Genomic DNA, 17,148 nt, shown 5'->3' with positions numbered 1-17,148 from the left:
TATTTACACTGGAATTACTGCATCTGCACTGGTCTGCATATTTGAAAGTAGTAATGCCACAGTGTAGAATACTCTGTTACAAGTAAAAGTATTAACTTCAACATATATTTAAAGTATCACAAGTTAAAGTACTCATTATGCAGGATACTATTGATTATATTACTGGATTATAACTGTTGATGCATTAATGTGTTCATCACTTTATAACGTTGCAGCTGGTAAAGGTGGAGCTCATTGTAACCACTTTATATACCGCTGGGTAGCTTGTGAATTTACCACCTGAGGATCAATAAAGTCTATCATGTCAAGTCAACCTATAACAATATATCATAATGTATTTGTTGATTGTATTGTGTATTCTGAATCTGTAAAGTAGCTAAAGTTATCAAAAAAAGTAGTGCAGTACAATATTTCCCTCTGAGATGTAGTGCAGTAGAAGTTTAGCCTATAAAGTAGCAGAAAATGGAAATAAGTAAAGTACCTCAAAATTGTACTTAACACATTGACATGTGGATAGGAGAAGACGGGATCAAAGGTCCCTCATCATGTTCAAAAATAGCAGAGTCAAAAACATCTAATTAACCACAGTCAGGAGGTTTACACCACAGGCTGTCAGCAGACACGCAGAGGAAATTAAATCCAACAGTTAGATCAGTGTTCATTAATGAGATGTGGACAAAACTGTGTGGACGCAAAGGGGACAAAAGACATGTTTAACAAATACAAGTTTAATATGGAAACAGACCTACAGTTTACTTTAACCTCTTTAAGCACTTGGTGTTTTTGTTTTAATTATCTGTCCAAATGTGGACTTTTGTTACGTATGGAGGCGGAAACTCCCGCTACATTTACTTCACATGTGAACACACAAACCTCAAAACCCACCGAGCAGAAAAAGCTTGAAATGCTTAACACTGTGAAATGTCCTCCATCTTGACAGAAGCTAGTAACAGAGAGGAATCACAGACAATAAATCCTGTTTCTTCAACAACACTGACATAGACATGTACATTTATTTACAACCAGCCCCAGCAGATAGAGAGACGAACCCGGGAAGAGATGGAAAACGTAGGAGGAGCAACAGCGTGGAATGACCTGAAGAGTTTGATTCTGTTATTTTCATTCAATATTTCTGCAGTTAAATAACTTTCGAGGCCGTTATACCAAATATTAGCTCTTAGTTTGAAACCAAACTCTTCATTTCATGCGCGGCGATGCTTTCTGGATGTACCTAAACCGTTACTTCCAGTCACCATGGATACCCAAGCAATCCAGTGGAAACTCTGCGTGATCTGTGGCCATTTCACCATTTTGTGAAGTACGCACACTCACCATCTTTCTCACCGCTGCTTTAAGATTCAAACGAAGTCAACACAACATTAGAGCTCCGACAAACAAACAAAAAACAGGTTTGTGGAGGGTTACTGCTGCATGTTTCCCACTCTGATCATCTTCTATTGCCTGCTTCCTCCAGCGGAACTATTTCATGCAAAAATGTCCTTCCAGGCATCAGTTCAGACCTAAAAAAGGTAACTACGCCTCACCCTGAAGTCTAAACATGATGAAACCCAAGTACTATTTTTTTTCTTTTCTTCAAATGACCCATTTTGGGCTAAGAAATCAAGTTCCTGAAGCACTCTAATAATAGGGAGGAGTAGGAGGAGGAAGAGGAGTTGGTGGTGTGGGCTTTTAGAACTGCTGCAGGATCAGTTTCTTCTTCCCGTCGTGGCTGAACTTGTTGGAGCGGAAGATGTCGCTGTCGTAGAAGGACGTCAGGTTGTGGATGTTGATCTGTCTCGCCTGGAGGAAGAGGAGGAGGAGGTACAGGATGAGGGAGGAGATGGACAAAAGACGGTGATTAGAGCTTGGACGCATTTCTCAGTGTGGGATATGTTTTGGCTACATTCTAAATGTAAACATTAAACTGATATAGATTTTAAATTCTAAAATCCAGTCTAATCAAGTCCAAGTGAAGTCACATGTGATTGGTGTTAAAATCAAATTTGAGTTAAAAATCTTTTTTCCGATTTTTGTTGGTCGTGTCAGTCTTGTGACTCGAGTGAAGACTTTTGCTTCTGGAACATTTAGTACTCTGCACTCCGAGCCTCTTTTATCTCCACTGAATTTTCTAACTAGGGCTGCAACTAACGATTATTTTCATAGTCGATTAATCTGTCGATTATTTTTTCGATTAACCGATTAGTTGTTTAATCTATAAAAATGTCAAATCATGGTGAAAAATGTGGATCAGTGTTTCCCAAAGCCTAAGAGGACGTCCTCAAATGTCTTGTTTTGTCCAAAACTCAAAGATATTCAGTTTACTGTCACAAAGGAGAGAAGAAACTAGAAGATATTCACATTTAACAAGCTGGAATCAGAGAAATCTTATTTTTTTTTAATAAAATAATGACTCAAACGATTAAGCGATTAACAAAATAGTTGGCGATTAATTTGATAGTTGACAACTAATCGATTAATCGATTCATCGTTGCACCTCTATTTTTAACACCACCCAACACATCAGTGTTTTTGTATTTCCAACTTAATATCAAAATGAATATTGTAAAAAAAAAAAAGCTATACAAAGGCTAGCCAACACTGCCCGAGAGGTTTGAAGTTTAGGGCTGAAAGTGAACACCAGAGGAAAAGACATTTGGACCTAAATGTACTATTTAACGTGTTCATTATCTCCCATGTTCATTTCTGGTTACCTTATCCTGCAGGTCTTTCTCTGCGACCTCGATGGAGTCGTTCTGGACTCCGTATCTGTTCCGCTGGTAGGAGACCTGCTCGGCCACCAGCTGTTTGAGGATGAAGAGCAGCAGCTCGTTGTTGTCCCTGCGGAAGGCCAGGTAACGGGAAAACGTCTGGACGGGAACACAGACGACAGCGAAGTTAGAAGAAAAAAAAAAAAACATCACACCAGGAAGCGTCGGGAACGCTTGGACTTCACTCTGATCGGGGTTTGAAAACAGAAAACCTGCCGGCCGCCCCACACACACACACACACACACACACACACACACCTTCCTCATGCTCCTCATGACGCTGAACTTCTGCGTGTCGATGAAGCTCTCCAGCATCACCCTGATGGCCATGTTGACGTCGTCCTCCAGCACATAGTCCCTCAGGTGCATCTTGGCGTGGGCCTCGGCCATGCGGATCATGGATTCGATGTGACGCACCGTGATGGGGATGCTGCCTGTCGCCTGTCAGCGAGACCAGACCAGCATGAACACGTTTTTTCAGCAAACTACTTTTGACACGCTTTGAGGGTCAACAGATTATATGACCAATAAGTGCTACTGTATACACTCCTGTTATTTCACCTACATTTCTTTTCGGGAAAATGACCTGTGAATGATATTTTCTAAAGACATTGAAGTGTCACTGAAAAGGGGGAAAAGTTCAGAGGACTCACCATCGACTCTTTGCGGAGGTCGCTGTAGATCTGAGCGACTTTGTCCTGGTCCATCTGGTTCAGTTTGGGATGAACCTGCAGACACAAGAAATTCATGACCTCGTCTTTTAATATTTTGTTGAACCAAAAGACACGAAAAGTGATTCGTTGCCTCTAAACTTTAAGCGGCTGACAAAAGCTTTAAAAAGACACAAGTGAATAAGAAATGACTGCTGTTGGGGGGCAGGCAGTGTCATGAAAACAGAAAAATAAGTATGTGCTGTACAGATACACAGAGTACTTTATTAATCCCAGCAGGACATTTCACCATTAGAGCACCTTGTAGCACAAAGAGAAAGAGTTGAAAACTATCCAATTTTTATCAACAATAATTTAAAATAAGTGGGTTATTATTTTACTGTACATATAAACATGTGAAATGTTGTGCAGTGGTAGCCAGCTAAAGTACAACGGTTTATTTTGTTCTGCATTACCATTAAAAACTGTCTGGACTTCAGTCACCTATCGTCATTTAGTAATGAGTAATAAGTACCAAAAGTGTTAAATTGTGGTCAGTTAAAAAACATTACCACACACACAGGTTTGTGGCACAATCTTTGTGGGGACCTGTCATTGACATAATGCATTCCCTAGCCCCTTACCCTAACCATTACAACTATATGCCTAACCTTAACCCTTACCCTCACCATAACCTAATTCTAACCCTAATCCTACAACCAAGTCTTAACACTCAAACAGCCCTTTAAACTTGTGCGGTCCAGCAGTTGGACCCACAGAGCTGTAGGGACCCCACACGTATACTGGACTCCCGGTTTTGGACCCCACGAATACACACACACACACACACACACACACACACACACACACACACACACACACACACACACAATCTCTTCAACATGACTGTGAGTGATGGGTCATTGAAGATGGAGACTGTGCTCATACCCGCTCCTTGGAGTAGATGATGTACTTCCTTAGGAGGTCCTGGGGAATCGGCGGCACATCCGTCGTGTTGGGCAGAACGACTTCTTCTAAGGCCACGCCCCCTTCCTTGTTGCTAGGGTGATGCTTGATGTGGGAGCCAACCACAAAGCGCGCCAACATCTCGTCCTGGTTTGGAAAGAGAGCCAATCGCAAGCCAGAGGAGAGAGCAGTGAGCGTCTGACACCGGACTGAATTCAAAAGCTCTTCAACTTCAAGATTATTTCATTGTGGCAAGACAAGACTCATACTGATTAACACACACGTTACAGCCAAGACAGGACCAGGCATCTGCTGCGATGATTCATCATAGGTTATAGTTAAAGATGACTCCTGTCTTCTACCCCAGTCCAACAGAGGAGTTAAACAAAATCTATGTACGTGTGCGTGCGTCTACCTGCACAGGGTCGATGGTGTCTCGGACGACACACAGCACGTCAAATCGAGACACGATGGGCTCCGTCAGGTCCACGTTCTCGGAGAAGGTCAGGGAGGGGTCGTACCTGCCGCCTGCAGGGAGACAAGAACGAGATGTTCACTATGACGCTCGGACTATCTCAAGCAGGTTTCAGTGTGTACTGAAAATAATGACAACTAATAGACTTTAATCTAACTTAAAAGGACAATTCCGGCGCAAAACCAACCTAGGGGTTAATAACAGATGTGTATCCACTCTGTCGTTCTCTGAGACATGTTTTCATGCTAATCGAATGTGTTTGTAACTTGAAACAAGCTAGCGCGGACCGCTGATTAGCTTACAACGCTAGTATTCGGGGCACAGAGAAAGTAAAAACTATTTATACCACTAAAAAGGCTCAAAATATCACCACACTTCAACAGTAGCATAATAAGGGTCCCTAAATGTTAACCGAAGCATTGAGAACATTGTAAGTGTACAGACAGTTTATTAAAAAGATAGATTATAAAGACAGTCCGTTCTCGTATACAGGCGGCCGCCGTCTTGGGAGTTACTGTCTTCCTAAACTATCTTTTTAATAAACTGTTTGTACACTTACAATGTTCTCAATGCTTCGGTTAACATTTAGGGACCCTCATTATGCTACCGTTGAAGTGTGGTGATATTTTGAGCCTTTTTAGTGGCATAAAATAGCAAAATTTGTTTTTACTTCCCCTGTACCCCGAATACTAGCGTTGTAAGCTAATCAGCGGTCCGCGCTAGCTTGTTTCAGCTACAAACACATTCGATTAGCATGAAAACATGTCTCAGAGAGAAACAGAGTGGGTACACATCTGTTATTAACCCCTAGGTTGGTTTTGCGCCGGAATTGTCCTTTAAATGGAACAACATGCAGAGACACTGATATGATCCTAATAGTGAATGAATATCAGCCATTTTTGGCTTCTGATTTCACACTGTTTTATGTACCGATGGGGTTAGAGGCAGCGATGACGGTGCATCTGGCCTGCAGCGAGGTGACGATGCCGGCCTTGGAGATGGAGATGCTCTGCTGCTCCATGGCCTCGTGGATACTCGTCCTGTCGGCATCGTTCATCTGGAGGACAGCGTGAGGTTAGAATGGTATTATTCCGTCACCGGGCTGAGAGAACAGCACTGAACAGAATCGTCATTTAGAGCTAGGACAGTAAAGTCTCGGCTCACCTTATCGAACTCGTCGATCAGACAGACGCCGCGGTCGGCCAGCACCAGCGCTCCGGCCTCCAGCGTCCACTCGCGGCTGACCGGGTGCCTCTGGACGTACGCGGTCAGACCGACGGCAGAGGCCCCCTGACCCGTGGTGAACACCGCGCGGCTCGACACCTTCTCCACGTACCTGCAGAGAAAAATCCATCAGGGCTTCGGATTCAGAGGCTTTCTAATCAAATACGCTTCTTTCTTTTTTTATCTCACATTATGTCTGGTTCCTTCCACACTCTGGCACATCTTAAAATGAGACATCGGTTTTTACTAAGAGATAAAATCCCAATATTTTTAGGCGTTTTGCTTTGTTCCCTGGCCTATTGTGCGTTCTGCTTTCTCATTACTGCTCGGTTTGGTCAGTTTTTCTTGTTTGTCAGCAAGATAACAGAAAAACTACTCGCCAGATTTTTTTATGAAACTCTCAAAAAAAACGGTGAAGCACGGGCCAAGGGAAAAAAAAAAAAATCCAAATCACGAGGCGCATACACAAATTATTTTCACTTTCATTAACATTGCGAAATGGGGCATTTGTGCTGAATCCGGAAGTCGGAATAATCTGACCAATGACTTTCCCATCATATTTCATGGCTCACCTCTGCTCTATGTTGTTACACAAATACTGGAAACAGCTTGGAACGGGTCGTTTACAACACTGCGCAATGAAATACAACACAATCTTCTTTGTAGTGTTCACTTGGTTTCCAAATTACGACTTAAAAGCTCAAGGAACACACCACAGTCAGAAGAACGCCTTCCCAACTCGGGAAGTGGGACCATCGGGGGAGCACGTGAACGCAGCGTCGGCCTTGGCGGAGGTTTTTGATTAGAGAAAGTTCTCTTTTCTTTTATACTTCAAGAACTTTGACAAGTATAACTTAAATTTACTTTTGAACTATAACATATTTTCACAGTCTTAACCCCCAACCCCCGGACTCTCTTCTACCCACCTACTGTGCAATATTTAATATATAATACTTTTGTTAATATTGACAATTCTGTGCAATTTCATTACCGTGCAATATCATTACTTCACACTGCATTTCACAGTGTACATAAAACCATATCTATCTTTATATTTTTATATATATAGCTCTCAGAACTGTGCCTCTTAGCCCCCCCCCCCCCGTTTTCTTTTGCACTACTTATTTCATGTTGACACTAGAAAAGAGTTACTTTTAATCTCGTTGTACATGTGTATAATGACAATAAAAGGCATTCTATTATCTGTACAGTAAAGTAACAGCTGGGCATTAGCTTAGCACAAAGACCGTAAATAGTGAGAAACAGCTAGCTGGTTCTTTGCAAAGATAACACCGAGCAGCACCGCTAAAGCTCACTAATTAACATGTTTCATGTTGTTCATTTAATCTGCACCAAAACAAACGTGTAAAAATGACATGACCACATGTTGTGGTGCTACGTGCAAGATGATTTATTGGCCAGGAGTAGAAAACTTCCTGGAATTCCGTTGTAGCTTCTTCAGTGACTACAGGAAGTCAACGCTTATGCTAATAATCTAAGCCAACAGATCTGTAGCTTCATATTTAGCATAAAAAATATTTAAAATAGTTAAAAAGTAAGAAAAAAAAAAATGGATTGCTAAAGCCCTCATATGACCATTACCTGGGTTTATATATCTACATTTAGTGTTTCTAAATGTTATTATAGGTGTATTTTGGGCATCGATACGTACTTGAGGAACTGAGACTTGGCGGTTCCCGGGTCTCCACACAGCAGCACGTTGATGTCTCCACGCACTTTGTGTTTACCACCTGGAAGAGAGAGAGAGAGAGAGAGAGAGAGAGAGAGAGAGAGAGGGGAGAGAGAGGAGAGCGTTTATTGGTGAACAGAAACAGAAGGAGGGCACACAGAGAGAAAAGCTGTTACTGCTTCAGGCAGGTAGTGACCTGGGTTTTTAGGCTCTCCTCCAAACAGCGACAGGGCCAGGGCTCGCTTGATGTCCTCGTGGCCGTAGATGGACGGCGCCATGCTGGCAAAGATCTACAGACACGACAGACAGAGAGCGGGTTGAGAAACGTCTGTACAGGAACTATCACCAACCAGCCGTCTTTGTGCGTGGCTGGCAATACGGCTCTGGTGACAAATGACCACGTTTTAATTCATTAATCCAGTGAAACGGTTTAAACCAGCTTCTGTGTTGACGCAGCTGATAAAGAGATTAAATGGGTCTCTGGTGGCCGGGTTGGCTCAGTGGGTAGAGCAGGCGCACACATACATAGAGCTCTACGCCTTGACGCAGAAGGTCCAGGGTTCGAGTCCGACCTGTGACGATTTCCTGCATGTCTCCCCCCCCTTCTCACCTAGCTGTCCTGTCCATTAAAGGCAGAAAAGCCCCAAAAAATAATCTTTAAAAACTGTGTCTCTGTCTGCTGCTAATAGTAGTGTAGAATTTTGGTATTTTTCTTGCTTTCTGCCTAAAGGAAAGCTTTAATTTAATAAAAAAATTTAAATTGAAATCAGTTGTGCACAAAGAACAAAATTATACTAAAAATATGTTTTTACTCCATGCATAACGTGTGCACAGGTTTTAATAGCAAAGACAAATTTCCATCATTTTGTGACAGACAAACTAAAACAAATTTTCTGAGTTGGTGTGACTGAAGTGTACCAACATATTTGATGAAGCAGACCTCGGTATCTATGACAACAAATCATCAGCGGTTACAATCTTTCTTTACTTGAGGGACAAATAACGTCAGACTGACTGCAACGTTGGTCATTTTAAAACGTATCCTACTGAGCTGCAGCAATGCGAACGCGTGCGACTTCCTCACCCTCTCCCCGATGCGTTCGTCCTTGGACAGGGTGACGATGGCCTTGACGTCTTCGTCGGTCAGCTCGGCCACGGCGACGCCCTCGTCTCTGCGGGTGATGTGGTTGGCTAGGATCACCGTGGCAAACACGGGGAAGCCATTGGCCATGTTCAGAGAGCCGTCGTAGTTGTTGTGGTAGATGCCCGTCAGTTCCTGAGAGGGTAATCAGAAATTATGTTTCAGGCAAACCCATCTCATTCTTTCGACTTTATGTTTGCGAGGATGGTTTGAGAAAAATGGATTTGCGATCTCCTCGTAACACATCTCAAACGTTTCAGTCGTGTTTTCAGGGATGAAAAGGCGTCATCGATTTGGGTTTTTAACTCCACTCACGATCTCGTCTCCAGGCTTGCAGTTGTCCACCAGGTCGGCCAGCAAGATGGCGTCTTTGGAGCGCGGGAGGCGGCCGGCGGCTACTTTACCGGGGCTTTCCTGGATGGTGATTCTCTGGTAGTTCTGGTACACAGTCTGCAGGACGGAGAGGATTGGTCAGACGAAAGGTCGGCAGGTCATTGGATGAAGCAGCATTTACTGTAAATAAACTATTCGCTAAATAAAATGCAGTGGAAAAGTTAAAGAACTCATATTATGCTCATTTTCAGGTTCATAAATTGTATTTAGAGGTTGTATCAGAATGGTTTAATTTTCAAAAAACACCATATTTTTGTTGGACTGCACATTGCTGCAGCTCCTCTTTTCACCCTGTGTGTTGAGCTCTCTGTTTTAGCTACAGAGTGAGACATCTCACTTCTGTTCCATCTTTGTTGGGAGTCGCACATGAGCAGTAGCTAGGTAAGGACTACTAGCCAGTCAGAAGCAGAGTATGAGGGCGTGCCATGCTAGCAGCTAGGCGAGCATTATAACGTGTGTTACAAAGTGACGCACGTTTGTCTCTGAAGTAAAGGCTGGACTACAATAGAGCTGTTTGGAGCAGTTAGTGAACAGTGTTTTCTGTTGGAGATGGTAAGTCCCTTTGGGGTGGACTTTGGGCTTTTTCACTTTGTAAACTTATAACATGCACAAAAAGAGATAAATAACACAATAAAGGAAAGGGAAAAAGCCAAAAAGCATAATATGAGCACTTTAAGTCATAATGCTGAAACTGTTTAGATTACACACTGTGGTGGACATTTAATTAGGATAATGAGTGTGTGAAGGTTCCTCAGGAAAGTTCACTTCATCAACACAACAAACACAATGTCCAACGTGTCCAGCACACACGGGGGGGCCTCTCACCAACTCCATGTTGATCTCGAAGGGGCCCAGGGACTGACACTCGGGACAGGAGCCCGGCTTCACCTCCTGGTTCTGGGACTGGAAGAAGGGTCCCAGCACAAAGTTACACTTGTTACAGTTGTACTTGACCATGCCGAGCTGAGGCAGGACGCCGGTGCAGCTGCTCACCACGCCGCTGGTCCGGATCAGCTGGTTCAGGTGGAGCTGCCTGAAGAGGACAGAAGACGAAGAAGAAGAGGCGATTTGATTTGTGGCCCGATTTCATTTGATCTTCCCTCTGTTCCCTGCTTTTTGTAAAACTCGGGTTGGTGGACCTTGAAGTCTGCACATCATGCATTATTTACCATTCCATCTGCTCATTTGGATTCTGACGTCTGCACTGCGCTCGGTAGATAATGATTCATGCAGTGTTTGTGTATAAAGCACATAGTAAGTCAGTTATATTTATGTAACTCCAAACTACTAATTTGCCCCAGAGGGCTTTACCATCTGCAGAACATACGGCCCTCTGTCTTTAGATCCTCTGTTCGGACACAAAAATATTTCAGGAAAAAAATAGAAACCGTATGTCGCTTTTTCATGTCATGTAGAAGTTATTGTTATTACGGGTTGCAGACTTCTAAATAGCGCTGCCGTCAACATCCAAGTTACTATTATGGCCCGTCTCCAGGAGAGGACGGATGCTGTTCATGTAAAGTAGACAGACGTGGCAAACGTTAAATATTACCTGAGCGAGCGGATCTCCTCGACCAACGGCAGGTTGCAGATGCGGACGTGGATCTCGTGGGCAATGCGGTCGTATTTGGGGTACATGGCCAGCACCACTTCTTTAGCCGCTTCATCAAAAACCTGACGACAACACACACAGTGTCGGTCAAAAACACATACAGGTTGGATTTAGAGACTAAGAAAAATAAATCCATCGCTGTTCTTTAGTTCTGTTTAGTCAGAGTTCATCGACAGCTGTCACACCAGCCTGTTCACCAGTCTGTACCCCACCAGAAAGCAACCTGAATGATTTGTAGTCAGAGACAGGAGGCTCTCACAGGCCAGGCCTCAGAAAAATACGATTTTTTTTAAAAATGATTTCTTCTTTGGGGCAGTGTCTTCGAATAAGATACAATAACATTTTAATATGACTAAAAACAACAGAACTGAACTCACTTTCAGCATCTCAGTTGGAGCCTCTGGTAGGAAGTAGGCCAAAACGTGCTCTCTGGCTGCGAGGTCTTCATAGTTCACAACCAGACTCTCCTTGTTCTCTGGAATGGCAGGTGAGGAGGTTTTTTTAAACCAGAATTCAGAAATATATTACACACACACACTTTATTTTATAAAGATTTTTTTTGGGGCATTTCAGCCTTTTAATGGAAAGAACAGATAGATATGAAAGGGGAGAGAGAAGGAGATGACATGCAGGAAATCGTCTCAGAGTGCGATCGGGCTGCATTTTTCTGTCTGAGCCTGGCCTGCGTCCAACAGAGCAGTAACCGAACCTGACCTGAGCCCGACAGGCATTAAGATATTTATGTCCGAGCCCGACACGGTTAAAATCAGTTTTTTTTTCTCATGCTAATGAGTTTGTTTGTGTGGAAAGCCCGCTTTTATTAAGCAACTGTAGGAAGGCATTTGGAAATGTCAACAGATGAGCGCATCAGCGCACACGGGGCAACAAGCACACGTTAACACAGGCGCACACCTACATAATAAGCTGTTTTCAATTTAAAATGGTCAATGCCTTATCGCGCTGATGTGACCGAGCACGACCCGAACCCGAACATCATTTCTAAATATCTGTCCGAACCCGGCCCGGCCCCTCAGGTACTGTCGGGTCCCGACAGTATACACCTCCATATATGTGCGCCCGTTCTACCAACTGAGCTAACCGGCCACACAAACATAAATATATAAAACAGTTGGGCTACCTTTGCACATGTCGCTGATCTTCTCCTTGAAGACGTTGTGGCCGTTTGCGTCCACGTGGGTCCGCAGGAAGTTCTTGAAGCGGTTGTAGATCTCCAGCCTGGGAGCCGCCATGGACACCCACTCCCTCACAGTGTGGCCCTGCAGATGGAGGGGGGAAAAACCGTCAGACCCTGTACCACCGCTGGAAAGTACCAGTCTGACAGGAAAAAAAAAAAAAAAAACCACAGTACTGCATCTGAACTTTTGAACGATTGTAGCAGCAGTATTACAACCTTCATGTCCTCCAGGTTCTCGATGCTCTCGATCATTTCCTCTTCCTCTCCGTCTGCAACGCCCTCTGCCGCCCGCTCAGCCAATCGCCTTCTGCGAGCCGCCGGGCGCTCGTCGTCCTCGTCTTCGCTGTCTGGACACGGCAAAATAAACAAGTTATTCACCCAATCGCCTCAGCCACCTCCTTTTCACCCTGGACCCTTTAAAAAAGACACCTCTGCCTAACATCTGTCAGCTCCTTTTAATGTAGGATTGTTTATCCACCCTTTTCCTCTCATCTCTTTCATACCTTTTATCTGTCTATTATATTTCTGCTTGAACTGCTCTTTGTAAAAGGAAATTAAAAAGTTATCAATGTATTTTGTAACTCCTCTTCTTATTCTTTGTTATACTTTATACTATATGGGGGATGATCATGCTCCAGGTTTTGGAACTACAGTTCTATAGATATGTATAATAGGTTTCCATGGGGACAGTGAGTCAGCTGTGGGCTACAACTTGAGCCCTGTTATTTTTAGCCTCCATTTGTCAAACTGTCTCCATTTGAAGAATGCTGAATTAGCAGCTCCTCTGGCGAGTTCTGCAGTTATTTTGTCAATGATTTCTAAGTGAATTTATGGACGTTAATTCGCAATGGATAACAGAGGATACATGTCTTCTGAAACTGAAACTGTGCGCCGAGGGTCTGAGCACCAAGCCGTGCACCTCCAAGATTTTGTTTTATTTTGTAACAACACAGGGACACAGACAACGATTGGCTTGCTACAGGACCTGAAAGTGCACATACGCTGATTCAAAGAGATGCTTTTAAAAAAAGGTAGACTAATCTACAGCCATAGAGCAAGACTAGAGGAGAGAGGAAGTAAGGATGGTCTTGGAGCGGCTTTGACCAAAAAGTAAGCATGAACAACTAGACAGTCGCGGGGACTGTCTGCACCGCACCGAGGCATTGGTCACCCTGAAAACTTGGGTCTGCATTCAGATTTGACGGAGTTATGACTCAGCGAATATGTTGATAAACAGGCCAAATCAGCAGGCAAAACTACAATATCCAACTTCCTGTTGCATTTGGAATAACGGCTCCTCACCGTAGAGCAGTCCTTTCCTCAGCCGCCCGCTGACGCCCTGCTCCCTGTCCCGCCTCCTCATGGCCTCCTCGGCGGCGGCTCGGGCTCCAGGCGACAGCTCTGACAGATCCTCATCGTCCAGGTCCAAGCCCTCCGCCTCGTACTGGTCCAGCGCCGGGATGGCTCGGTAATCCCTGGGCGGAGGAGAAAAAAAAAAAAAAAAAAACGCTCGTCGGCAAGCCCCAAAACTTTCCGACACAAAGTAAACCTGCTGGTTGAGATTCAGACGTCCTCACCTCTCCATCCCGTCCCCGATCAGCTCCTCTCCGTCCCCGTCTTCCTCCTCCTCTCCGGGCAGGGGTCCGTCCCCCAGCAGGCCCTCAGACTCGTCCTCGAAGGGGGGCAGGTCTCGCCCGGGGCTGGAGGTCATGTCTCCCCTCCTGGAGGCTCGGCTGGGGCTGGTGGCCATGTGGTACGACTCGGAGGAATCCTGTCCACAACACACAGACACCCATTACTCCGACTACTCTTATTTCAACAGGCGGACATGACATCATCTGATGACTTGAAGCACTAGTGCACATACAGGCCTATATTTACATTTTGTTTAGTATTCTTTTCTATCTATTGTATTTTGTTTACCTCCCCCTCTTTTAGTGTTCTCGTCGCATTTATTTGGTGATTTGATGCAACTTGACAGCTGCCACAACACGAGGATTGTTTAAATACCTACTCATCTGAATTTAAAATTCCATTAGCAGTGAGTTTATCGTTCAACGGCTTCTGAACTCCAAAATGATTTATATCGTCAAAGGGTTAAGTTTTGTACATCAATAACTTAAAGTCCCAATTTTTGTATTTTTAAATGCAGAAGATCCATTCTGAACACTGAACCATAGTTATCAGTGGTGGGAACTAACTTGTACATGTACTCAAGCACTGTCCTAAAGAACAGTTTAGAAAGAACAGAATATAGAAGTATTCTATTTGATGATGAATTTGATGGTGAATTTATAGTGCGAGTTCTCTACATTGTCAAGGAAAATAGTTCTTTTTACTCCACTACCCATATTTGAAAGTTATTTTGCAGATTAAGACTTTATTAACATAAATATAATACAAAATATAAACAACCCAGTGTAAAAAGTAGTTTAAAAATAGCTCCACCTCAAGCGGCTTCGACATTAAAACCTTATTGCATTAGTGATCAAATAACATAATACTCTGAAACTCTGCATAAGGAGTACTTCTACTTTCTATGCTTTAAATTGTACTTCTGTGTTTTTATTTGAGTGATATTTTGAATACTGGACTTCTACTAGAGTATTTTACAGTGTGGTATATATTCAAACATTCATTTTAGTATGTGCAATAAACTCATGAACTTTTAAACTTGTTCTAATTTATTTATATTTATATATATATATCTTGTATTAATTTGTTTTTAATATGTGATGTGGTAGAATGAGTCTGCTTTGGTGTGCCTGTTTGTCCCATGCTGCAAGCTGAACGTACCATAAGGGACAATAAAGACTGAGCTGGACTATTACTTTAGTGAAGGATGTACGTCTTCTAAATAGGTTTCTCTCACGGATGTATGGGCTAATATTGGTTTCTCTCCTATCAGAGATCGGGATGCATCCTATAATGTAATCTGATACGAGAGCATCACAAACTGTGGTCTGAATTCACATCACTGACAGTCTCAACAAAAGTTGTTACAGCGTCCAGCCCCTATGTCTTTTGACATGTTAACATGTTATCATGGTAACATAGATCACAAATGTTAAACCATGAGTAAAATGTGTCATAATTAAATAGACACGTAAGAAACAATATTACTGGCAGCCATGTGGTGAAAACCTCAGTCACAAAAAGTTGCTAACACGATCAAAATGAAGTGGTAATGTTATAAAAAAAAAAAATAACGTTAACGTACAGGATAGAGATTTAGATAGTCACCAACTAGCTAAATGCTCCTGATGCTCTTTACATGTGGAACTTATTTGTCTGTGTTAAACACAATTTAGCTGGAAACCTGGTCAGTGGTTTTGAGTTTTCTGTAAGTAATGCCTGTTGTTATTTCGCACTTGAATTTAATCCACAGACATCTAGCTACATTTACACACTTCATCTTCAACGTTAGTTAACGTTAACTGATCAAGCAACAAGAAGCTCAACAGCCACATGGCATGTCTGCTTTTTGCAGCAGGACAAACACACAACATACTATTGAACATGTTAGCAACAGTGAAAACCCGACTGAGCAGAAAAAAAAATAAATACATTTCAAATTCAGCGCGGATTAATCTTTAAACACGTTTTCAATTCAGTCTCTTGATAGCTAGCTAGCTAACATTACAAGTAACTAAAGCTGTAACGTTAACCATCCCTGCCATTGTTGTGATGAGGATAAAAGTACAAACGTCAAACGTATATACAGTGGAAAACTCAAGCTACAAACTTAAATCTGTTTAATGTAACTTCTTACTCCTTCGGTAAACACATGGAACCCGACAACTGAACGTTTAAATCTGTTTTTTTAATCGTTTTAACTCACCGCCATTGTTTCGCGTCTGTCTGTCTGCCTCTTGTAAGGAAACTACTTCTTCCTGCCGGGAGTCGCTTTTCGCGCGAAAAGCCCACGTGACACTGAAAGCCCGCGAAAAGTGATGAATATTCAGATCCACCGCTAACGTTCGTCTCCTTATTGGTCGGTCCGTTTCAAAGAGGCGGGGTTTAAAATACAAAGCGTTTGGTTTCACATGCGGGTCGTTCTGCCGGTGAAAAGGTGTCGTGCCTGATAGTGAAAGCGGTGCAGGCCGTGGAATAAAACAAACTCACCCTTCTCTGAGCGCCGGAGCCGAATAGAGAATGGGCGGGGTTTATGACGTTATTTTTTCCCGGGAATATTTGGGCCGCGTTCTGTTTCACTGCCTCCTGAAACGGCTGGCCACGTCCCAAAATGTTTAATTTCTCCTGTTTTTCTTTCTTAAAAAATACATAAATAACCAACAAACATTTCAAAAATGGGGGCTGTATAACATGTGGTGTATTATGTATGATAAATGCAACAACAAAAAATGAAATAAATACATAAAAGAAAAATAAGTTAATTGATATATGAAATATACAATATATATTACTATCTAGTTTGATAGTCTACGTCGACTACTATTCACGTTTTTAGCTTTCAATCTTTTTAGACTTTTAAAATTCTTTTTTTGTACATTTTTAATTTATCAATTTACTTATTTTCCTTGTATTTTTTTTTGCATTATTATAAATATGTCATGCAGCACATTTATCGTTTTTGAAATGTTTGTTGCTCCTCATTAAGGATTCATCTTCAGGGAACCATGACTAGTTGTAGCTACTAAATGTTGTGCCTATCAGTCCAGTAGACATTAAAGGTATTTTACAGCATAGGTGAAGAATCACAAAAGTCATTTGGTTTTGTCCTATGGGGCCCATGACTCTCTCTACACAATTTCATTGCAATCCATGCAGCAGTCATTGAGATATTTCAGTCCGGACCAAAGTGGTGGACCACCATCCCTGTATGCCACTTTAGGCTAAAAACTGCTAAAAAGCTCCAGGCTGAAGAGTTGGGTGACATTTCACTTTGGGTTTATATTATAAGTGACACCTTTCACGTGTCTGTTAGGACACACAACTTTCAACAACAAGCTAAATTGGGATGGCGAGTTGTTCTAATAAGTCATGTTTAGTTGTCTATTGATATAATTGTAG

The 17,148-nt window shown here is 42.7% G+C and overlaps 1 protein-coding gene across 1 annotated transcript; it reads right to left on the bottom strand.

The window, feature by feature from the left end:
* Positions 1-712: 712 nt before the first annotated feature.
* On the bottom strand, positions 713-16,167 carry mcm2 (minichromosome maintenance complex component 2). Its single transcript, XM_031277244.2, has 20 exons — positions 15,956-16,167; positions 13,692-13,885; positions 13,417-13,589; positions 12,331-12,461; positions 12,058-12,196; positions 11,297-11,394; positions 10,860-10,981; positions 10,133-10,340; positions 9,230-9,364; positions 8,858-9,049; positions 7,970-8,063; positions 7,756-7,834; positions 6,024-6,195; positions 5,790-5,916; positions 4,800-4,912; positions 4,367-4,531; positions 3,422-3,496; positions 3,027-3,209; positions 2,712-2,867; positions 713-1,800 (listed from the first exon to the last, which is right to left on the bottom strand). Exons 1-20 carry the CDS (start codon positions 15,959-15,961, stop codon positions 1,690-1,692), a joined length of 2,673 nt encoding a protein of 890 aa, XP_031133104.1. The 5' UTR covers positions 15,962-16,167; the 3' UTR covers positions 713-1,689.
* Between the last annotated feature and the right edge of the window lie 981 nt (positions 16,168-17,148).

Source organism: Sander lucioperca, chromosome 6 (assembly GCF_008315115.2).
Source record: "Sander lucioperca isolate FBNREF2018 chromosome 6, SLUC_FBN_1.2, whole genome shotgun sequence".
NCBI classification, from domain to species: Eukaryota; Metazoa; Chordata; class Actinopteri; order Perciformes; family Percidae; genus Sander; species Sander lucioperca.
This window is presented reverse-complemented; position numbering and strand designations above follow the sequence as displayed.